At 45.1% G+C, this 23,887-nt stretch overlaps 1 protein-coding gene across 12 annotated transcripts in view; it reads left to right on the top strand.

The window, feature by feature from the left end:
• The first annotated feature begins 8,458 nt into the window (after positions 1 to 8,458).
• MTA1 (metastasis associated 1) overlaps positions 8,459 to 23,887 on the top strand; it is a 166,349-nt gene continuing 150,920 nt past the window's right edge. For 4 of the 12 annotated variants that reach the window (XM_073566771.1, XM_073566772.1, XM_073566777.1 and 1 more), the window contains exon 1: positions 8,464 to 8,895. In XM_073566771.1, coding sequence (XP_073422872.1) covers positions 8,868 to 8,895 — 28 coding nt within the window. In that variant the 5' untranslated portion in view covers positions 8,464 to 8,867. Of the gene's footprint in view, positions 8,896 to 9,218; positions 9,236 to 23,887 lie in introns of those variants that run through there. The other 8 variants (XM_073566770.1, XM_073566780.1, XM_073566781.1 and 5 more) reach the window with 6 other exon arrangements.

Below are 23,887 nucleotides of genomic sequence, written 5' to 3'. Positions count from 1 at the left end.
CAAACAAAAAGAGACCGGATTAATAATCTCCAAAATCTTGTAAGGTCCAATAAATCTAGGCTTAAACTTAGGAGAAGCTACCTTCATAGCAATATTTTTTGATGATAACCAAACCATATCACCAACCTTAAACTGGGGACCAATGGTCCTATGTCGGTTGGAAAACCGCTGGGCCTTTTCCTGGGAGAGAGATAACTTATCCACCACTTGGTCCCAGATCTAGTGCATTCTCTCCACCACAGTGTCAACACCTGGGCAGGCAGAAGGCTCCACCTGCCCTGAAGAAACCCAAAGTTACAAAAAAAGGTGACATCAAAGTGGCAGAAAAAGCTATATTATTTAAAGCAAATTCTGCCAAGGGCAAAAATGAAACCCCATCATCCTGATCAGCGGAAATAAAACATCTCAAATACGACTCCAAGGTCTGGTTTGTTCTCTCCGTCTGCCCATTGGTCTGAGGGTGAAAAGCAGAGGACAACTGAATTCCCAGCTTGGAACAGAAAGTCCTCCAAAATCTAGACACAAATTGAACTCCTCTGTCAGATACAATGTTCTCAGGAATCCCGTGCAAGCGAACCACCTGTTGCAAAAACAGGGGCACCAACTCAGAGGAAGATGGCAACTTAGGGAGTGGTACAAGATGAACCATCTTAGAGAACCTATCACAAATCACCCAAATAACAGTCATTCTCTGAGAGACAGGCATATCAGAGATGAAATCCATTGAAATATGGGTCCATGGCCTCCTGGGGACCGGCAAAGGCATCAACAACCCACTAGAGCGAGAACAAGGTTTAGACCGGGAGCAAGTCCCACAGGACTGCACAAAATTCCTGACATCACGAGACAAGGCGGGCCACCAAAAAGACCGACTCACCAGATCTCTAGTACCAAAAATACCTGGATGACCAGCCAATGCAGAGCAATGAACTTCAGACATCACTCTCTTCTTCCACTGGTCAGGAACATACAACTTTCCACTGGGACAACGCTCAGGTTTGTCCTCCTGGAACTCTTCCAGAGCACGTCTCAAATCGGGCGAGATGGCAGAAAGAACTACCCTTTCGCTTAAGATGGTAGCAGCAAAGAAGCTCCTAGAGAGGGCGTCTGCCTTGACATTCTTAGTGCCAGGAAGAAAAGAGACCACAAAATCAAAACGTGTAAAAAACAAGGCCCACCTAGCCTGTCTAGGGTTCAAGCCTTTGGCCGACTCCAGGTAAATCAAATTCTTGTGGTCAGTGAGGACCACGACTTGGTGTTTAGCTCCCTCCAACCAATGTCTCCACTCCTCAAATGCCCATTTCATGGCTAACAGTTCCCGATTCCCCACATCATAGTTACGTTCAGATGGAGAGAACTTTCGGGAAAAGAAAGCACAGGGATTCATTTTAGATGTTACAGGATCCTTTTGGGACAAAACAGCTCCTGCACCAATCTCAGAAGCGTCCACCTCTACCTGGAACGGGAGTGAGACATCAGGTTGCCGCAAAACCGGGGCAGAAGTGAATCTTCGCTTCAGCTCCTGAAAGGAAGAAACAGCCTCCGGAGACCAATTCAACACATCAGCACCCTTTTTAGGCTACTTTCACACATCCGGTGTGTGGGGTCCGGCGGCGTGCGGCGAAAAGCCGGGCCGCCGGATCCGGCCTGCAGCCGTGACACCGGATGTGTGTGCGGCGAGATGATACGGCTCGGACATTATTAAAGGAGCCGCAGGACAGAGGCAGCCAATGAGACAGCTGCTGAAAGGGAGGTGAGGGGAGGAGAGGATAGGAGAGGGGAGGGGAGGAGAGGGGAGGGGGGTGGAGAGAGAGAGACATGGGGGGTTAACATTAGTGTCCAGGCAAGAGAATCTCTCTCTCTTGCTGGGCACTTGTGGGGTTAACCCCACAGAGAGATCTCTCTCTCTCTCCCAGACACTGTGAGTGTTAACCCCACAAGTGCCCGGCGAGAGAGATCTCTCACAAGTGTCCGGGTGACAGAGAGAGATCTCTCTCTCTCTCGCCGGGCACTTGTGGGGTTAACATTCACAGAGTCCGGGCATGCGCTGTGGAAAAAGCCGGTCCGGCGCTGCAAAAAAACGTTACATGGAACGTTTTTTCCAGACGCCGGACAGGCTGTTTTTGCCGGATCAGGCAAAAACCGGATACGCCGCATAGGTATCCGGCGCGATGCGGCAATAATGAAACTGAATGGGGGAAAAACCGGATCCGGTGGCAACCGGCGCCGGATCCGGTTTTTACACTTTTCGCCGCATCGCGCCTGATGCTGAAAACCGGATGTGTGAAAGAGGCCTTAGTCAGATCAGTCAATGGCTTGGCAATACTAGAAAATTTTGCTATAAATTTCCGATAAAAATTAGCAAAACCCCAAAACTTCTGGAGGGCCTTCAAAGAAGTGGGCTGAACCCAATCATAAATGGCCTGTACCTTGGCCGGGTCCATTTCAATAGTTGACGGAGACAAAATAAATCCCAAAAATGAAATCCTCTGTACCCCAAAAAGGCATTTCGATCCTTTGACATACAGGGAATTCTCCCTCAAGATCCGGAACACAGTCCGAACATGTTCCACATGAGAATCCCAATCCTTGGAGAAGATCAAAATATCATCCAGATAGATAATCAAAAATTTATCCACAAAGTCTCGGAAAATGTCGTTCATGAAGCACTGGAAGACAGAAGGGGCATCAGTGAGCTCAAAAGGCATCACCAGGTACTCAAAATGTCCCTCCGGAGTATTAAACGCCGTCTTCCATTCATCCCCATGCTTAATGCAGATAAGATTATACGCCCCCCTGAGGTCAAGCTTGGTAAACCAGCAAGCACCTTTAACTCTGGAGAATAGATCAGAAATCAGGGGTAACGGATACTGATATTTAATAGTAATTTTGTTGAGGGCACGATAATCAATACAAGGCCTTAATGAACCATCCTTTTTGGCCACGAAAAAAAAACGGCACCCAAGGGTGAAGAGGATGGTCTAATATGACCCTTCTCCAATGCCTCCTTAATATAGGATCGCATAGCCTCGTGCTCGGGTACAGATAAATTGAAGAGCCGACCCTTAGGAAATTTACACCCCGGGCTCGGTTCAATTGCACAGTCATAACTCCTATGAGGAGGCAAAGACGCAGACTCATTCTCACTAAATACATCATAAAAGTCCGCCAAATAGTCAGGAACATCATGCGACTGAGGTGAGGTGGAAAAAAACGGAGCCTAACTAAGGGCACACCGACAACCTCAACTCACCACAGACACAGATTTCCAATACAAATCTGGATTATGAATTTGCAACCAGGGAAACCCCAGAACAATGGTATCATGCAAATTATGCAACACGAAAAATCTGCAATTTTCTTGATGGTCTGGGGCGACCCGCCTTACCACCTGGGTCCAAAACTGAGGTTTATTTTTCACCAAAGGAGTAGCATCAATCCCCCTCAAAGGGATAGGCGTCCGCAGAGGTGTCATCGGAAATCCACAACGTTTAGCAAAATCCAAGTCCATTAGATTCAGGGCTGCTCCCGAATCCACAAAAGCCTTGGCGGAAAATGTGGACAGGGTGCAGATCAGAGTAATTGCCAGAAGAAACTTAGGTTGAACACCACCCACAGAAAACGTGTGTGCAAAACGTTTCTCTCGTTTAGGACAGACAGAAATAATATGTGAGGCATCGCCACAAAAAAAACACAGCTTATTACGCCTTCTGAACTCCTGACGTTGCTCCCTGGACAAAACTCTATCACATTGCATAGGTTCAGACACTTGTTCAACAGGTGGCAACACCTCTCGTGCAGTCCTGCGTTCACGTAAACGCCGATCAACCTGAATGACTAATGACATAGAATCGTCAAGACCAGAGGGAACAGGAAATCCCACCATAGTATCTTTTACGGCTTCTGACAAACCCTTCCGAAAGAGAGCTGCCAAGGCATTATCATTCCAGGTAGTAAGGACCGCCCACTTTCGGAACATTTGACAGTACAATTCTGCAGAATCTCGACCCTGGCTCAATGCCAACAGGGTCTTTTCAGCCTGATCAATAGCATTAGGTTCGTCATACAACAACCCCAAGGCTTGAAAGAATGCATTCACATTAGTCAGAGTAGGATCATCTGGTTTCAAAGAAAACGCCCAATCCTGGGGATCGCCACGCAGCAAAGAGATGACAATTTTAACCCGCTGCGCGGAGCTCCCTGACGAGTTAGGCTTCTAGGCAAAAAATAATTTACAATTATTTTTGAAATTCAAAAATTTAGACCAATCCCCAAAAAACACATCAGGAGTAGGGATCTTTGGTTCAGCAGCATGTGAATGAGCAAGGTAGGCGGGAATTCCCCGCACTTCTGCAGTGAGCTGCTCCACATGATCAGACAATTGCTTTATCTCCATTGAGAGAAAAAAAAATTCCCCCTACGGCCTCAGAGATATAGAGGAAAAATAAACAAATTTTTTTTTTTTTTTACAAGTCTTTCCTGCTATTGAGTACCCTAGGATCTGCGGTAGGGCGGGTGATTCTGTTATGAATGAGTCACCGTAGGAGGCAAAAACAGAAATACTAGCTAAGTCCAGAAAACCAGAGAAGTTGGCAGCTATCGGATTGCAGACCCCTGAACCTAACAACAACTAGCAGTAGCCGTGGGGGGTTCCTACGGTGCCCTAGACCCCTCGATCACAGCCGGAGAACTACAAAGCAATAGGCAGCCCCCAACATATAATGACGGTGAAGCAAGATGAAAAAACACTCACACAGATAGAAAGATAGGCTGAGCAAATGATGGGGCCCAAGCTAACTAAATAGGACAGAATAGGAAAGCTGCTGTCTGCAATCCGCCAAAACCCTCTCAAAAACAAGAGCCAACAGACTGATAGGGAAAAAAGCCCTGAAGACGCTAGGCTTCAAAAAGACTATATCAGTACTCAGGTATTATCTGAAGACAGAGCAAAAAGGAATTCAGCTCACCCAGCAGGGAAAGGCAGAAATCCAGAAAAACAAGGCAAAACAAAACCAAAGCACAAATGCATAAAGTAGAGCAGAAAACTTAGCTTTTGAGGAGCAGAAATCAGACTGGTCTCCAAGAATCCCTCAGAGTAATCACCCGCAAGGCAGAAGGGCGTCGGCTGCCTTATATCCAGTCAGCAATCCCAGTCACCCAGTCATCATCATTCTGCTCAGGTGCTTTGTAATCAGCCTCACTACCTTCCTTCACCAGAAGAGGGAGTTCATCAGACCTCAATGGTGAAGGGGAAAATGAACTCACAACAGGAGAGGTTCTATTGGGCTGGTATGAGGAAAGCCATTGAAAGGTGGTGCCGGAAGTGTGGACAATGTAACCTGCGCAGAAAGGATCAAAACAGCCAGAGAGCTCCTCTGTAGCCAATAGTAACCAAGCAGCCACTCGAGTTGGTTGCCCTGGACCATGTGAAGTTGGTCCCAAGCCGGTCGGGCTACATCTATGCTCTTACCATCGTGGACCACTACTCAAGATTCCTGGTCGTTGTGCCTGTCAAAGATCAAACAGCCAGGACAGCAGCCAGAGCATTCCAACAGCACTTCTGTAGACCACATGGATATCCTGAGCGAGTGCTTACAGATCAAGTTCCCGCCTTTGAGGCAGAAGTGTTCCAGGAATTCTGTAACTTGTACGGTTGTAAGAAGATCAGGACAACCCTGTACCATCCACAGACCAATGGCATGTGTGAGAAAATGAACCAGGTGGTGATCGACCTGCTGAAGGCCTTGCCTTTGGAGGAGAGGAATGTGTGGCCAGAAAAGTTGCCAGATCTGGTAGACCTCTACAGACACTTTCCTGTGAATTCCACCAACTGCACTCCAGCCTACCTAATGAGAGCGAGGCCTGGTAAACTGCCTATTGATTTGGATATGAGAGTCCTGACACCTGAGGTGACGTCACCAGATGCTGACTGGGACACAGAGAGGCAGCAACAGTACAGAAGAGTACAAGAATGTGTGGAAAAGAGTCTAGCTCAGGCAAGACAAAAAAAAGAGAGGAACTACAATCAGCATGCACCTGCGGTTCCCTTGTCACCAGGAGATCAAGTCCTCAAGAGGAAAAGGAGACTGCATAAATTGGATGACCAATGGGAAGCTGAACCCTTTACCATTCTACCCTCAAACTTTGACAATACCAAGGTGTGCCTTATTAGTAAAGATGGAGGAGAAACCTCAGCAGCAGTATCAAGGGATCATTTGAAATTGTGCCCTGACCAGCTAAAAGAATGGAAGAACAAAATGACATCCAACCCGTGGAAGAAGAAAAGGTCAGCACCATACTTGGAGAATTCCCCGCAAATTCGACTAAAGTAAATGATGCTATAGTGGTGCCAGTGTTGACATTTCCCCAACTGGTAGTACAAGAAGAAGTGACTCATGAGACCTCTGAAAATCGGGAAGTTCAGGTAGCAGATGCCATATCAGCAGTGGAGCCAGAGAACCCTCGCCCTGCCAATGGTGAATCTGTCATACCCATGGTGAGACTAAGAGTCAGTAGGAGAATACTACCTAATTTAACTACACTAGTAGTTAGCTCTAGACAACCAGTAAGACCCCCAGTCACACCAGTGTTAGGCAGGTCTACTCGTACTACACAAGGTATACCACCCATCAGATAATGTATATAGCTAAGTTTATGTGAATGTTGAAATTGTGTACATATGTAATTGTTTTCAAGATTGTGCCTACAGGTGATCTGTAAGAGTTTCCTTTGAATTTTCCAGTTTTGTTTTGATGGAAATTGTACCACAGGACTTGTATGGTCACCAATTTGTATATAGTTCACCATTTGCCCAGGAATGGACCATGAACATTGATGCTTGGACTTATCATCATAGGACTATTTTTGGAGCTTTTGTTTTTTGTACATTTTTCATAATCTTGTAACCTCCATAATTGTTTATTTGTCATTTGTTATATGTTTTTCTTTATGTTGTTCATCAGCCCAGGAGTGCTGACTTGCACTAGGGGGGAATGTGGCGCCCCCAGGAGTATGGTCGCCACAATGGCATTGCCTTCCTCCAGGGAGGGTGATGTCATGCTTGGAAGCAAGGAAGGGTCTCTCCAGCAGTTAATCATTTCCATGCAACACAGTTCCCACTCCAGGCCAGCAGAGGGAGCTCAGAACCAGAATTGGGGGAGGAGTGCTCTCTGAGGGCCAGGAAGGGAAACTAGGCAGTTAGTGTGAGGAGGGCAACGAGTGTAGATGTGTGGAAAGAAGCTGGAGGTTGAGCTGAGGAAAGAGAGCTCCCTCCCAGTGAGAGCGCATGATCTGGAGCCTGGTCTCCACGGTTGTATGGATACTGATGGTCCTGCAACAGAAAACAGAGGAATAGGAAGCTGTAAATGCTCTATTCCCAACTAAGACTCGAAGGCACAACAGCGACAGGTGAGCCAAGGGAGATAGAGGGCTACAGCTGTCTGCCATACGAGGTAGTTCTAAGAGAAGATAAGGAGGAACATCAGTGTAACACTGTACTGCATGTACCTCAAGCCAGCGCTAGGAAGGAGACTACACAACCCATCTGATAGAGAGATCCCTGAGTTGCTTCCAGGCTAGCCTGCTCCTGTGCCATCTGTAATCAGGACCCTGGACTGCGTTTGCCAAGTAAAGGTAAAGAAACTGCACCCTGTTGTGTCCTTGCCTCCTTCCTGCAACATCCTCAGCACTACTACATCTCTGTGCCAAACACTGCACCTTCTTCCTAACCCTTTATCTACTCTGCCCTGGGACTACAGCCCTGCCTGTGGAGGGCTACACCATCATTGCTGCACCACACCATTTGTCCCAGACGATCTGTCTGCAGCGTCGGCTTAACACCTCCCTTGCCGAACACCACAGGTGGCGTCACGAATCACTTATAAACTTTATTCCCAACTCAACACCTTTTAGATGGGTGCCCAGAGCCACGGACCGGGTCACCGCTGTTGTGACATTCCCCTCTGAGAGACCGTCCTGGTACTGAGTACCCCACAGCCCTGGGAGGGCGACCCACTAGCGTACGGCATCTCATGTGATTTTTTTTTATTGTTATATAACGAATTTCCTAAAAAAAAAGCAGCAACTTTTCAGCAAAAGTCACAGCTGTAGGTTTCCAAAAGCACCAAGCAGTTACAAAACAAAGTCAGCCGACCATTCTTCCGGCATTTTCCTCTCAGAAGACGCTCTGTTCTTCATAACACAAGCATAAAACCTCGCCCGGGCTCCTTATTTGAGCGTTTTTCGCTCCAGCGGTCGCTTTGTTTCAAGTTAGAAAAAGCTTGAAAAACACCACAAATATGTTTTAAAAAAACCTGCCTGAGGTGAAAAAAATTGCATTTGCAGATAAAAAGACTTGAATATGAGGTGTTTTTTTTTCCTGTGTATTTTACAGCTGCAATCTACATGTGTGAGACCCTGAGGTGAGAAAAACGTAAAACGTGAGTGTCGTGACGAGATGTGAATGGAGGTGGAGGAAGCATTACTGTAGTGGGAGGGCAGAGCCTCCTGGTAATGACTGCTTCCTCCCCGGCCTCCTCCCCTCGCCCAGGACTCTGTTGCCATCACTGTCTCTTCTTCCACCCAGCACATTGCCATCAGGAGGCAGAGCACTGCCCCTTTAAATGCATCTTTTTCCCCTCCTTCTCTTCTGATCGATCCACCATTTTTTTTACCCCCCTTTTCTCCCCCGCAAAAAAAAAAAAGAAAAAAAAGAAAGAGAGAGAAGAAAAAAAAAGGAGTCCTGTGCTCTCCACTTGGACGATCTGTCGGATTCATCGGGGTTTTTTTTGAGCTAAATACGAGGATTTGGACTAAAAAGTCTCGGAGGGTGGAGGGGGGAGTCCTCCTCCCTCCCTGCCTGCATAGAAATGGCTGCAAACATGTACAGGGTTGGAGGTAAGAGGCAAAAATAATCTGTGCATGGTGCCGGGGCCTGCAAGAGTGCGGGATGGCGCGCTAACCCTGCGCTACCGCACGTCTCTGCTGCCCCTGCTGGAAGCAATTAGGGGAGACGGCGCTGTGCGGCCGCCGCTGCTGCAGAACCTCTTGCCCCTGCATGTTTTGTTTCCTCAGACAGAGGCGGCAGCTCCTGCGCCCTCCCCGCCGCCGTCGTCTGCTCGAATGGCTGACAGGCGCTGCCGTAATGGAGACGATAAAAAAATGCTGCCATGTTTTTTTGTGTGGATTTTTTTGGTGCAGGCGGGAGGTGTAATAACAAGAATGGGGTGAGAAAAAGGTAAAGGGTGAGCATGGCGGGGGAAGGGACACAAAAGAGCCCGGAGCCTCCACGGGCGGCAGGAAGAGGCCGGGGCAGTCCTGGGGGCCGGGGCTCTGCTCCATGCAGATGGTTTGGCTTTGTTTTGTTTTTTTCTTTTATAATGGAAAATTGCAGAAGGGAATTTAATTTTTTTTTTTTTGGGCAAATGGTTGTTGGCGACCACTGTAGAAAATAAGGACAGTTTTCCCAGAGGTGCACAATATGGCTTCTTAGGTTATGTTGTTTTTTTTTTTTTTTTTTTTTAAATACGCTAAAAAAAATTTCTATTGGAGATTCTCATTGGAATTTTTTTTTTTTTTTCTGCATTTTCTTTTTCGTACCTAAAGAGGTTTTGAAAAATGGTGGGAAAAAGTGTTGTCCTCCTCAAAGTGGCTGCGGGGGGGAAAAATGCTTTAAAAAAATCCCTTTTATCAGGCCTCGTTCAGACATACGTGTTGTATCCAAGTGTTTCTCAGAAATCACACTTTCCTCTTAGGCTGTGTTCACACACAGCGTTTTTTTAGCGGTTTTTACCGCGGTTTTCACTATAAAACCGCTAAAAATAAGCTTCCCAGTCATTTCTATGCATTTTGCACTTTTTGTGCACATTGATGCGTTTTTTACTGCGAAAAAAACGCATCGCGGTAAAAAACGCAGCATGCTCATTAATTTTGCGGATTTTTCCGCGGTTTTGGCTTCTCCCATGCATTTAGAAACCGCTGCGGTAAAAAACGCATCAAAAACCGCGCAAAAACCGCCACGGAAAAATAGGTGCGGTTTCTGGGAAGGGATTCAGGTTTTGAGCAGAAATTTTCTGCAACGTGTGCACTTAGCCTTATAGTCTATGGGGCTGTTCACATCTGTGTTTTTTCACTTGCAAAAGTCATGGAGACGTGTGCGGTTTTTTTTATTATTTAGCAAAGATGAAAAGTGATAATACAGGGCTATAGGTCTGCTATAATCCCGTACAGCAGGCGGATGGCATCAGTCCGGGATTAGCATCACAATGTATAGGAGAAGCTGTATAATGTATCCACATGTGAACAATACTGATGACACACTGATGATGCTGGGACGATTTCTCTTTTCTTTTTTTTGCGTCAATGAAAAATACTGTTGTCTAAATGAGGCCTTACACTGACTTAGGCCGGCGTTGGATGAGTGCAGGAAAAAGTGATTTTCATCCATTAAACTCAAAACTATTTTCAGCCATATTGTCATCTGTTTATCCGTATTTTACGTGCATGTCCTGTCCGAATTCTACACCTGTGTTGTGGCCGAATCTTCCATGTCCCGTCTGTATTTTGCTTCGGTATCGTGGATCCATCTGCCGTCTGTATCTTGCCTCTCTGCCGTCCGTATTTGCTTCCATATCTTTAGTGTGACATCCGTATTTTACTTCCATATCTTATGCCGACGTGTCGTCCGAATCGTGTCCTTGTGCCATCTGTATTTTATGTATCGTCAGCATGTTTAGTCTGCGTGCAGTCTGTATTTTACGTCCCTGGGCCAGCCACATCGTGCATCTGTATTTTATCCCTGTGCCACCTGAAATGTACAACCCTGTGATGTCTGTGTATTGCTTCCTTTTTTTACGTTCATGTGCCACCTGCTTTGCTTCTGTATTTTACGTCCGCTTGTTGCCTGCATTGCTTTCGTATTTTACGTCTGTGTGCCGCCTGCATTGCTTCTGTATTTTACGTCTGTTATATCTAGACTAGATGGAGGCCTGATGCTATCGCATCGGGAGGGTGGTAATGTCACGATGGGGGCAGGGTTTGCAGTGTTGAGAATCCCTTTCCCCCATGTGCTCACTCACCTATCCACTCTCTCTTTCCCCATGTGCTGACTTCTCCGGTCTGTACTCTCTTCTTTGACCTGTCTACCCCATGTGCTATCCCCCTTGTCTGCTGTCTCTCTCCTTCCTGTGATGTGTTCTCCCCTCATGTGCTGTCCCGTTTGAGCTGTCTCACCCCTGTCTGACCATGTACAGAACATACCACAGCTCCTGGGCAGGGGAGGAAGCCAAAGACAATACTGACATTACAGCAGGGGATCACAGAGGATTCATTTTGTGAGGTAAAATATTGTGTAAAAACAGTCAGTGAAATATTTTACCTCACAAAATGAATCCACTGTGATCCCCTGCTGTAATGTCAGTATTGTCTTTTGCTTCCTCCCCTGCCCAGGAGATGTGGTACGCTCCATACACGGTCAGACAGACAATTTTTAAAATGAACTTCGTGGGAAAACCCCTTTAATGTGAACGGCTTCATCTGCCTGTAGACACGTCGCACATCTGCCGCCTGGATCAGCCGAATGATTCACTGCGCCTGCGCAGAATTTGCGCATGCACAGTGTGACGGTATTCCGCTGGTGGTACCGCGCAAGAGGGTGAGTGTGTGTGGTGCGACGGTGTTCCGCTGGTGGTACCGGGCAATAGGTTGGTACCAGCAGCAGTTTCCATCAGGGCTGTGGAGTCGGAGTCGTGGAGTCGGAGTCGGTGCTCATTTTGGTGGAGTCGGAGTTGGAGTTGGAGTCGGTATAAAATGGACCGACTCCGACTCCTAAAATATATAATAAATTGGGTACAGTAATTCAATGCAGGATGTGCTGAATATTTTTTCATAGGAGTTTGGGAAAGTTATGAAATGTCCTATAAATGGCTGTTCTATTCCTGATCTAAGGCTACATTCACACACAGCGTTTTTCCTGTGTTTTTTGAGGATACGTTTTTCAGCTGCAAAAGCTGATCATCTTTTTAAAAAACCGCATCACCTGAAAGGTTTTTGAGCTCATAGATAATGTTTTCAATAGCAAAAGCAGATTAGAAATCTGCTCTATCTATATATCCATTTATCCATATCTGTCTATCCATATCGTATCTGTACCAAAAAGAATGAAAACCGGGTAGTACACCAATATATATTCTGTTCTATCTAAATATCTTGATTATTGGATCATAAAAATGATTAAATGTCTGAGGTTCACATTGTACTACAATAAATTTTTCACTTAAATATAAGCAATATGTGTGGGAGTCGGAGTCGTGGAGTCGGAGTTGGAGTCGGAGTCGGTGTAAGGGAAATTGAGGAGTCGGAGTCGCAGGTTTGGCTTACCGACTCCACAGCCCTGGTTTCCATATTGAGACACCCATCACTTGGTGTCCCAATATGGCGGTCGGTGAACTTCCTCTGCTTGGAATTCTGGGATATGGTGACATCTGGACAGAACAGGAAATGAAAACATTACAAGGCAATTATATAAATAGATTTATGCATCAACATTTTAAATGGTGCACGATCAAATACACTTTCCTACTAATTGTGATGTGTCCGGAATAGTTAGAAACTACACAGATGATTCGATTATTTTTTTTGCTCATCCATAGACTTGAATAGGTGAGTCTTATCCAACATATGAGAGACTGTCTATAATGGACAACTATCATCTGAGCAGCCCTATTTCATTGATCAGATAGCACATGTCCATATAGTACACTTATCTAAACCAGCCCTTGGAAAAAATTATTTAAAAAAAAAAAAAAAAATCACTTGAGAAACTCGTTATTTTTTATGTGTTACTGTTCAAAAAATCGCCATAAATCCTGCACCCATGTCTTCCTGTGAATTTCTAGAGGAAATACACTTTGCTGTTCATATGAAGAGTTTTGGGCTCTTAAAGATTTCCAACTGAATGTACCCTAAGGGTGTGTGCACAACTGAGGGTCTGAGGGTTTTTTTTTTTTTTTGACTTAAGGTACTGTCACACTTAGCGATGTACCAGCGATCCCGACCAGCGATATGACGCTGGTACATCGCTAAGTGGTCGCTAGTGAGCTGCCACACAGGCAGATCTCACCAGCGACATCGCTGGGGACGGGGATCGCTACTACCTGTCACACCAGGCGATCCTGCGTCCTCCCGCCCGGCTCCACGCTCATCTCTCCACAGGAAGCTGACGACAAACAGTCCAGGATGTTCTTGCGCGATCAGCGATAACCAGCGGGGAAGCGGGTTGTAGGTAAGTATCACACACAGCGATATCGCTAGCAATATCGCTATAACGTCACAAGTTTTAGCAATATTGCTAGCGATATCGCTTAGTGTGACAGGCCCTTTACAGTAGTTTTAGGAGAAGACACTGCAAAAACCGCAAGCAGTTCAAGTTTTGGTTGTAGAGATTCTGCTCAGAAAACTCAGTAAAACAGTAAAAAGCATAGTGTGAACACACCCTTAAGCTAAGTACACAAGGAGCAGTTTGTGGGGTATTTTGTGGTGGGTCAGCTCAAAAAAACTGCCTGAAAAAATCTTCAAAAGTTTGAGATACGCCTGCTATTTATTTCTAGTGTAAAACCACTTTGCTGATTATATGTTCAGTCTTTTAAGCATTTTTTCGTCCTGTAAAGAATTAGAAAAATCCCAGGTGGGAAAAAAAGGAAGTGTGTTACACTTCTTTGAATTCTCTTATCATGGAAAAAGCTAATAATTAGACTGCAAAATAAGCTGTTTAGGAAAACAAAACACTTCGAGAAATTGTACAAAAAAAAAGCTTCAGGAAATGGAAAACTTCCCAAAGATTCGTTTCCCGAAGCAGTTTCCACTAAGGGGACTTTCACACTGCGTTCAGGCACCCGATCAGTAACTCCATCAGGGCTTGTGTCCCGCATAACGGAATTTGGATGGTTGCACCAATGGGTCCATAGAGTGAATGTGCGCTCGGACGTGCATCGTTTTGGGGCATTTATTCCTACTGAAGGCGGACACCCAGATGTTGTAGACTGCATCTAGGGTTCCTTCACCAGTGGGCGTACAATCCCGAAAATGATGCACATTGCTCTGTCAGCACCATTATAGTCTATGGCCTCTAGGGGCATACGCCCGAGTCCCTTTTTGCAGTGGGTTGGATGTAAGCCCCTGACGAAGCCACCTAGCATGTCCCAAAATGCAATGTGAAAGCACCTTAAGAAACAAGTTAAGTGGCTTCTGCTATAATAGTTGCAGCACTCCTTTAATTGTTAAATTCCCTAAAATGGTTGACGACCAGATTCTGTAGGAATCCCAAAAAAGTGTTCCCATAGTCTCCTGGGTGATTGACGCAGTGCTGTTCATGCTTGGCCACAACTTGGTTAATTTTTCGAGGAGTAAGAGCGCACGTGTGACCAACGCTAGTCATGATTGTGAACTGCTGTATTCACACAAGAATTTAGTACCCTCATTCGGACCCCGTGCAATCATACATTTCTGACATATCCTGTATACGGGTGATAAAAGACGACCCCTTATTAATGGGTTTAGGAAGATGATGAAAAAAGCAATCCACTTTGTTTTCTGTTTTGCATCGTTTTCTTTGTTACTTTTTGAAAGTATCTATTTATACTAGAAGAGTTTCATTGTTATAGTCTGTATCCCATAGACCTCACCGGTCTACAGTATGGGCAGATTCATTACTACTGGAGCACATTTACACTGGCCGATTATCAGGAATGATCAGTCTTAGGAAAGCTCGCCTCTGCATAATCAGGCAGTGCAGATGAACGATGAAAATGTCTGTTCGTCGGGTGAAATGATTTTTAAGCCTGCTTAAAAATCATTCTCCTTGGGAGCACATGTCCTGTGCTGCCGAGAATAATATTCTATGTGCCCTGCACAATTGCATTGATTAACGACCATTTGCAAACACAGCAGTCCGTTCGACCTGACTGCTGCTTGGACAAGTTTTGGTGCAAATTATGCCACAATTCTTTAACTTGATAAATTTCACCCTACTGTGTCAATGAATCAATACTGGTGTTTTGTGCATCAGTCTTGAAGAAGAATCCGCAGGATTAAGATTTAAGAAATTGAGACATCAATCTCTTAATAAATTCAGTGCATCCATCAGATTCCGTGCATCATGAAATGCACTCCCATTTTTTGCCGTGATTTGACACTTTTTGATATAAATTAGTGGCATTCTGTCACTCTCTTTCCCGAGCTCTGCCAGTGCTTCAAATAGATGATGAAGCTGTTATGAAATTTTTAAACTTTAAGTTTAATTCCAGTGAAAACTGTTTAAAAAAAAAAAAAAAAAAAAAACTCCAACCTATGTGGGTTTTTCTATCCGTATAAAAAAAAAAATTCCAGATGGAATGGATGTACATTGATGAGATTTTAATTAAAATTTAACCCATTGAACGTTTTATATCCTTATTTTAGGCTTCCCAAACGGTAAAGAAATACAAAAACAAAGCTGACTTGAACAGAACATTAGGACTTTCTTTTAGCTGCTACTCTGCAAGAATCCGCAATCGCAGAACTCTCCATGTCTGAGCCCCTCTGCGCTCTACAGTACTCGGACAGGGATAGTCCTGTACTCTGTGGAGTACAGATTGTTGTAAGGAGAACTAGGCAGCTAAAATTGCATTGTCGTGTGGAGTTTTGGGATGCAAAAGATAGTAGTGAAGAATAAGTTTATTTGCTTTTTAAGAGTACATCATTAAAATTCGGGCTCCTGCCCTGACTTCTATTGTTAGATGCCCTTTGTTATCAGAGGTCTATCTGATATACTTCCTTTACTAGAAAATACACCATGTTCTATAACTGCACAGTGTGAATGAGATAGAAGTAAATATCCATTGTGACATTACATAGAGGCAAAACCACAATATGCATAAAAACCACAACATTTTGCATAATATGTTGTGTGCCTTGGAACAGATCTCTAGGGTTGCTCCAAACTAGTTGGATTCTGTACCAAATTATGTCACTGACATTTCTGAAAATTATGCACAAGAGGAAAACAACAAATCAGGTTCTGGTAATGTGTAGATTTTGTTGTTAATCCATTGATACTCCCTATCCTCCAATGGATGCTGCAGAACTGATTCTGGAGCAAGTTTTCATTTTCTTATGTGTACCTGCAGTGCAAAGTTCTGCCCCCCAGTAATAACAAGGCAAATTTTAATTTCAACCAATTGTAACTTCTCTGTATGCGTTTCCTTTTCCTGACGATCATAGTTACCGTATATAACCAACTTCTCCACCATTACAGAAGATTGACTCTCCACTCTACTCTCAAGATCACATCTCACCACCTATGCCCTTGAGCCGATCCCATCACACTTCATCCCAAACCTCACCACAGTCTTCATCTCAACCCTATCCCATCTCTTCAACCTATTACTAACAACTGGTGTTTTCCCCTCAAGCTTTAAACATGCCTTAATCACACCTATCCTCAAAAAGCCCTCTCTTGACCAATCCTAGGTATCACCCCATATGACTTCTCCCCTCTGCCTCAAATGAGTAACATAAAATAATGTAAGACTCCAGTTCAGACAGCAAATGTAGCACTTTAATTAAGAGTATGCAAAAACAGTTAGGCAAAAGTGCTATAATAATAAAGTTTTAAACCCCGATTCACCAAGACCAGTGAGAGCGTTTTTTTTTTCGAGCAGAAGCTCCTGATTCATTAAGATTGGAATTGACTGTAAGGTAATGGGATAAAAAACCACTACAATGTTAGTTTGTTTTTTTTCCACTTTCACCTCATACTACTTTATTTCTTGTCTACTGTAATCACTCCACCTAGTAAGGAAGTTATTTCTCCCTCCATCCTCCCCAGCCATCTCACCTCCTCCTCACAACTGTTCCTCCACATACAATCTTGTTTTCTACAGACACACGGCTGCATCATGTCCTTTCCTGCTTCCACCTTCTAAGGCTTTGTGCACACGCTGCGGATTTTGCTGCGGTTCCGCAGCGGTTTTGGCCGCTGCGGACCCGCAGCAGTTTCTGCTGCGGTGTACAGTACAATGATTCCCTATGGGAATCAAAAACCACAATGCAGATGGTGCGGAATTTTCCGCGCGGATTATCTGCGGTTTTCAATCCGCAGAAAGAATTGACATGTCAATTCTTTCTGCGGATTCCGCTGCGGTTTGCCATCTCCTCCATTGAGGAGATGAAAAACCGCAGGGCAAAACCGCAGAGCAATCCGCAGGTAAAACCGCAGGTCTTTTGACCTGCGGTTTCACCTGCGGATTTTATAAAATCCGCGCGGATGAATCCGCAGCGTGTGCACACAGCCTAACGCTCTGTCTGCTAGTCCTCATTGCTGGCGACGTATCCCCAAATCCTGGCCCTTCTCAACACATCCCCACACTCATTTCTAACAGCCTGCCACAATCCTCTACAAGTTTTCACAATCACGATAACCTCATACCCATTCATCCATCCCCCGGTCCCCTACCTGGAATACTTGGAAACACACTCTCTGACTGCAACAAACTGTCGTATATCCATGGCCTCTTCTTTGCCATCACTGAAACTTGGCTCACCCCCTCTGACTCAACTTCTCCAGCTGCACTCTCTTATGGCGGACTCAATCTCTCTCACACCCCTCGCTCCAGCAACAAACGTGGAGGAGTTGGCTTGCTCCTGTCCGATACCTGCTCCTTTACCCCAATTCCGCTAGCACCCTCTGCTACTCTTCCCTAGTTTGAGGTGCACTCCTTCTGCAACATCCTGTCATCTACTGCCCCCCCAGAACTGGCCATCTCCACTTACAGCCAAAGCTAACACAATTCTCTGTGCTCCTCCTTCTGGACCTGTCCTCTGCCTTCGACACGGTTGACCACTGCCTCCTGCTGGAGATCCTCTCTTCCTTTGGTGTTGGGGACTTTGCTCTATCCTGGATCTCCTCATACCTTACTAGCCTCAAATTTAGCATTTCCTGCTCCCGTGCTACCTCCTCATCTCGCCCCCTCTCTGTTGGTGACCCTCGTGGCTCTTTCCTGGGACCCCTTCTCAGTCTGTACCCTTGGCCTGGGACAGCTCGTGGGGTCTTATGGCTTCCAGTGCCATCTATATGCTGATGACGCTCAGATCTGCCTCTCTGCTCTCCAGAGTCCCAGGGTATCTATCAGCCATAACCTCTTTCTTCGCCTCTCGCTTCCTCGAGCTCAGTGTGGACAGCTCTGTGCTGATTATCTTTCCTCCATCTCGCATACCTTCTCTACCTGATCTCTCTATCACAGTGGATGAATTCACATTTTCCCCTGTCCCGGTAATCCGCTGCCTCGGAGTAACCCTTGAGTCTGCCCTGTCCATCGGGCCACGCGTCCGGGCTCTTGCCACCTCCTGTCGCCTCCAGCTCAGGGATATTTCCAGAATCCGTCCTTTCCTCAACCCTCACTACAAAAATGCTTGTGCATGCCTTGGTGGTCTCCTGCCTCGGCTACTGCAGCATCCTCCTTTGTGGCCTGCCTTCTGGCACTCTCGCATCCCTCCAGTCCGTCCTTGAATCTGCTGCCCGACTGGTTAATCTCTCTCCTCGCTACACTCCTGCTTCCCCTCATTGCAAATCCCTTCACTGGCTCCCAGTTTCCAAGCGTATCCAGTTTAAACTACTGGCACTGACCTGCAAAGCCATCCGTAACCTTTCACCGCCATATGTTTCCGAACTAATCTCTCTATCTTCCCTCATGTAATCTCCGGTCCTCCCAAGACCTTCTTCTCTCCTCCAAGCTTATTCGTTCCTTACCCAATCACCTTCAAGAATTCTCCCAAATATCCCCCATCTTCTGGAATTCTGTGCCCCAACACTTCCGGGTAGCCACCACATTTGGATCCTTCAGACGGAACCTGAAAACCCATCTCTTCAAAAAAGCTTTCAACCTGTAATGACCACACGGCCATCTCAACACCATCAGAGCTCCTACAACCGGACCTACTGTCTCCTTCTCGCAGGGTCCTCTCCCCCTGTATCACTGTCATTGTTAGTTTGTTTACTGTAAGTGATATTTGTATTTTAATGTGACCCCCCCCGTCTCATGTACAGCACCATAAAATTAATGGTGCTATATAATTGAGGCCACCGTATCTGACATTGGGGAAAAAAAAGAGATTGGGCATAATGGATTCCAACATGCCCAAATCATATATTCAAATAAGACGTGAGTGGCTCTGAGGAGTGTCTGGTAGCAGTGTGTTAATATCTACCCATTTAAATTAATATATGTTCTTGCTTGAGCCAAATATGCTCAGTTGAGAGAGCGAGAAATTGGCCAAATGAGTCTTGTCTTGGTCTGAACATTCTAAAGTCTTTAGCTGATTACAATAAATATATTTAACGCTATGTGACTGAAACAGACTTAGAGGATTACAATTTCTTAACTTAGTTTAATTCCTATAATAGTACATATTCAGCAAGCCATATATCTGCCATCCAGATTGTGCTCCGGGATCTGTCAGTCACCTCACCAATGTTCTGTAATGCCGTGATCCCCGAGTCGTCGTCCTACACCACAAAGTACCAGACCCCACTTCTACACAATTTCGCCTTCTTACCTTCTTTACCTTCAGCCTGCTAATCAGACGAGTGACGCATTTATGGAAGCGAAGATCTGTTATTCAGAATGGATGGATTTATGATAAGTGAAAAGTTTTCCAGCATTTCACTAGACAAATAAGACACATTTGTCAAGATCTGGACTCCACGGATAGAATATGCTTATCCATGTGCCCCGGCATAATGTGACATCTATTTACATTTTCCATTGAGCATATCTTTCTCTTGTGCTACGTTCGCTGCTATGGCCCCACACTTCCCTTCCACCACCAGCCACGCTCTCTATTGCACCTACCTTATTTTTTTTGTCATGTTTATTCCTTTTTCATTTTTTCTCCTTGCCCTCTTTGCTCTTTTTTTTTTTTTTTCTCACCTTTTTCCTTCCCTTTATTTCTTTTTTTTCATCCCTCCCGCTTTCTTTTTTTTTTTCCCATCTTTTTCTTTTTTTCTTCCTGTTTGTATCTGTTTTTCTCAGTCCACTATATCGCCTTACATTTGTCCGATTCTTCCCCTGTGCACATGCAGATCTCTCAGGAAGCCAATTTACCCTATTTTGTCGCCCGCTTTGTTCTACGGTGCAGCACTCTTCTTGCGCAACTCGTATACTGTTTGTACCCCAGAATTTTGTGTTATGGAAAAAAAGACCGCCTGCTTAAATCTGTGCTGTGCTCTTGTAGGACTGACCACATCCTAGGAACCAGGTAGGCCGTACTCCTAAGAATACTTGTCATTTATCGGATATTCTTTTATTGGAGACTATTAATGTTTTTTGTTTTTCCCCCTGACCACTGAAAAAAAAAAAAGCCTCCTGGTGAAGCGTGACTGTATCATAAAGCCCAACCTTGTGAGACATCATCTAGAAAGGGGATGACTGACCTGTGGTCACTGAAGATACATGGGGGTAGCATTTTCCCTTTTAGTATTTAGTTAACATATCTGACTTGTACAGGGGCAAGTGCTCCTAAGGGCACGTTCACATATCATTTTCCATTTTTTTGTTTGAAATTTTTTTAAAAATCGTCTTTTTTTTTGGGGGGGGTGAATGGTGTGAACTTGTTTTTCTTTCATTGTGACTTGGCAATGGATAAATAAAAAATTAGACTTTTTTGTTGTATTTGGCAGATCCCAATAGACTTAAATGTGATGACAGTAGGACAAATACCGCATGGTAACGGAACAGCCGCATACAGGGGCGGGGACCGATTGTAGTTGCAGAGGGTGCGACTGCAACCGTGCCAGAGTGGGGCTCGTACATGGCAGTGCATATTTCATCTGGATGTGTATCCGAGGAAGAACATTCAGATGAAATGCCTTGCAGCGCAGAGTACCGTATAATATACCAGGATGTGACATATACAGCTCTTGCAAAAATTAAGAGACCACTGCACAGTTTGTTAAAATCAGCTTCTCTACATGTCTGACATCCATTCCATTCCAGTGTCAGTTGAATTCCAATCAGAGTACACCTCATTCTACTTAAAGGGAACCTGTCACCTCTTTTGGCCGCTATAAGATGTGGCCAGCGCCTTTTCAGGGCTTATCTATAGCATTCTATAATGCTGTAGATAAGCCCCTGGTCTGACCTGCAAGATAAGAAAGCAAAGTTTTATTATACTCGCCCTGGGGGGGGACGGTCCGATGTGGTCCGGTTCTATGGGTGTCGCAGGTCTGGGTCCGGCGCCTCCCATCTTCTTGCGATGCTGTCCTCCTGCTTGCATCTTCGCTCCCCGGCATCGTGCTTCTGCGCAGGCATACTTCTCTGCCCTATTAAGGGCAGAGCAAAGTACTGCAGTGCGCAGGCGCTGGGCCTCTCTGACCTTTCCCGGCGCCTGCGCACTGCAGTACTTTGCTCTGCCCTCAACAGGGCAGAGAAGCACGCTTGCGCAGGAGCGCGATGCCGGGCAGCAATGAAGCAAGCAGGAAGGCGGCTTCGCTAGAAGATGGGAGGCCCCGGACCTGCGACACCCAGCGGACCGGACCGCAGCAGACCACCCCCTGGGTGAGTATAACAAAACTTTGTTTTTTTATCTTGCAGGTGGACCGGGGGCTTATCTACAGCATTATAGAATCCTGTAGGTAAGCCCTGAAAGGCAGTGGCCGCATCTTATAGCGGCCAAAAGAGGTGACAGCTTCCCTTTAATTTGCTTCACCTGAACCAAATCTTATTTAATGAAGGAAAGTATAAAAAACCCCCGCTGTGGTGTTCACAATCCTCTTGCAATAGGACAAGCTGGCTGACAAAACAAGTGCTAGTAATATCCCAAAAGTAATAGGAATGAAAAAATAACTTTTAACCATGCCAAAAGAGTTGAAAAGTCTTGAGTGAGGAAAAGAATGGCTCAATTCTGGCTTTACTAGCAGAGGGATACAGTGAGGGTCATGTTGCCTCCATCCTTAAAATTTCTAAGTCCATTACAACAAGATCAAGCAGCAGACATTGGGGACAACAAAACTACAGACTAGCAGAGGGCGAAAATGACTCTCCACTGACCGGGAGGACCGTCATTTTATTTGAATGTCACTCAGCAACCGCAGGATGACATCAAGTGACCTACAGGCTCCTAGAGGCAGGGCTCAAGTCATGTAAAGGTAGAAAAAAGTCTTTCATCAATGAGAAGCAAAGGAAAAGCAGGCTGAAGTTTGCCAAAGACCATAAGGATTGGACCATAGTGGACTGGAGTAAGCTAATCTTCTCTGATGAGTCTAATTTTCAGCTTTGCCCAACACCCGGTTGTGTAATGGTTAGACGGAGACATGGAGAGGCGTACAAGCCACAGTGTCTTGCACTCACTGTGAAATTTGGTGGAGGATCGGTGATGATCTGGAGATGCTTCAGCAAGGCTGGAATTGGGCAGGTTAATATTTGAGGAGGACGTATCAGTTGCATACTAGCTTATCCTGAAAAAAACAGTTGATTCCTTCTGCTCAGGCAATGTTCCCTAACTCTGAGGACTGTTTTTTTCCAGGAGGACAATGCGCCATGCCGCACAGCTAGGTCAATCAATGTGTGGATGAAGGACCACCACTTCAAATCCCTGTCATGGCCAGCTCAATCTCCAGACCTGAACCCCATTGAAAACCTCTGGAATGTAATCAAAAGGAAGATGGATAATCACAAGCCATCAAACAAAGAATAACTGCTTACATTTTTGTACCAGGTCACCCAAAAGCAGGGTGAAAGACTGGTGGAAAGCATGCCAAGATGCATGAAAGCTGTGATTAAAAACCATGGTTATTCCACAAAATATTGATTTCTGAACTCTTCCTAAGTTAAAACATGAGTATTGTTGTTTCTAAATGATTATGAACTTGTTTTCTTAGCATTATTTGAGGTCTGCAAGCACTGCATTTTTTTGTTATTTTGACCATTTCTCATTTTCTAAAAATAAATACAAAAGTTAGTGCTTGGAAATTCGAATTCATGTTGTCAGTAGTTTATAGAATAAAAGAGCAATTTATATTTTACTCAAAAATATACCTATAAAGAGAAAAATCAGACAAACTGAAAATTTTACAGTGGTCTCTTAATTTTTACCAGAGCTGTGTATACTGAGCCATTACTACACGATGGGGGAGGTGCAACACGGATTTACTTATAGGATTTAAGCCCCCGTTACACACTGCGATATCGCTAGCAATATCGCTGTAAAGTCACCGATTTTGTGACGTTGCAGCGATATTGCTAGCGATATCGCTACATGTGATGGTTTCCTCCGACCGGCTCCCCCGCTGGTTATCGCTGATCGCGCGAGAAGCTCCTGGACCATTCCTCGTCGGTCACTTCCTGCGGCGCCGACGAGCGTGGAGCCGGGCGGGAGGACGCAGGATCGCCGCGTCTGACAGATAAGTAGCGTCCCCAGTGATGTCGCTGGTGAGATATGCCTGTGTGGCAGCTCACTAGCGACCACCTAGCGATGCACCAGCGATCCTGACCGCGTCATATCGCTGGTCGGGATCGCTGGTGCATCGCTAGGTGTAACCGTACCCTTAGAATGCTACAAGGGCCCATACTGTTTTACCATGTCAAAGTGACAGGGCGGGTATGCCCTTACTTAAGTAACGCTCACTAATATACAAATTAGGCACACTGAATACAGTTTTATGGTAAAACAATAATGTAACAATTTATTAAGATTACATCAGGATAATGCTGAATTATGGAATGGCAGATATAATATTACCCTGTTTTGTTAATTCATTTCATGTGACTCATACAATTTAATATGAATTATAGTACATAGAGAAATAAGCATCAATACATTACCAAGTATTGTAACATCACTTCTCCACTGGAGGGAC

Source organism: Dendrobates tinctorius, unplaced genomic scaffold, assembly GCF_039654945.1.
Source record: "Dendrobates tinctorius isolate UK_male_01 unplaced genomic scaffold, ASM3965494v1 ptg000019l, whole genome shotgun sequence".
Classification (NCBI taxonomy): Eukaryota; Metazoa; Chordata; class Amphibia; order Anura; family Dendrobatidae; genus Dendrobates; species Dendrobates tinctorius.
Note: the sequence above shows the minus strand (reverse complement) of the source record. Positions and strands in the feature narration are given on the sequence as shown.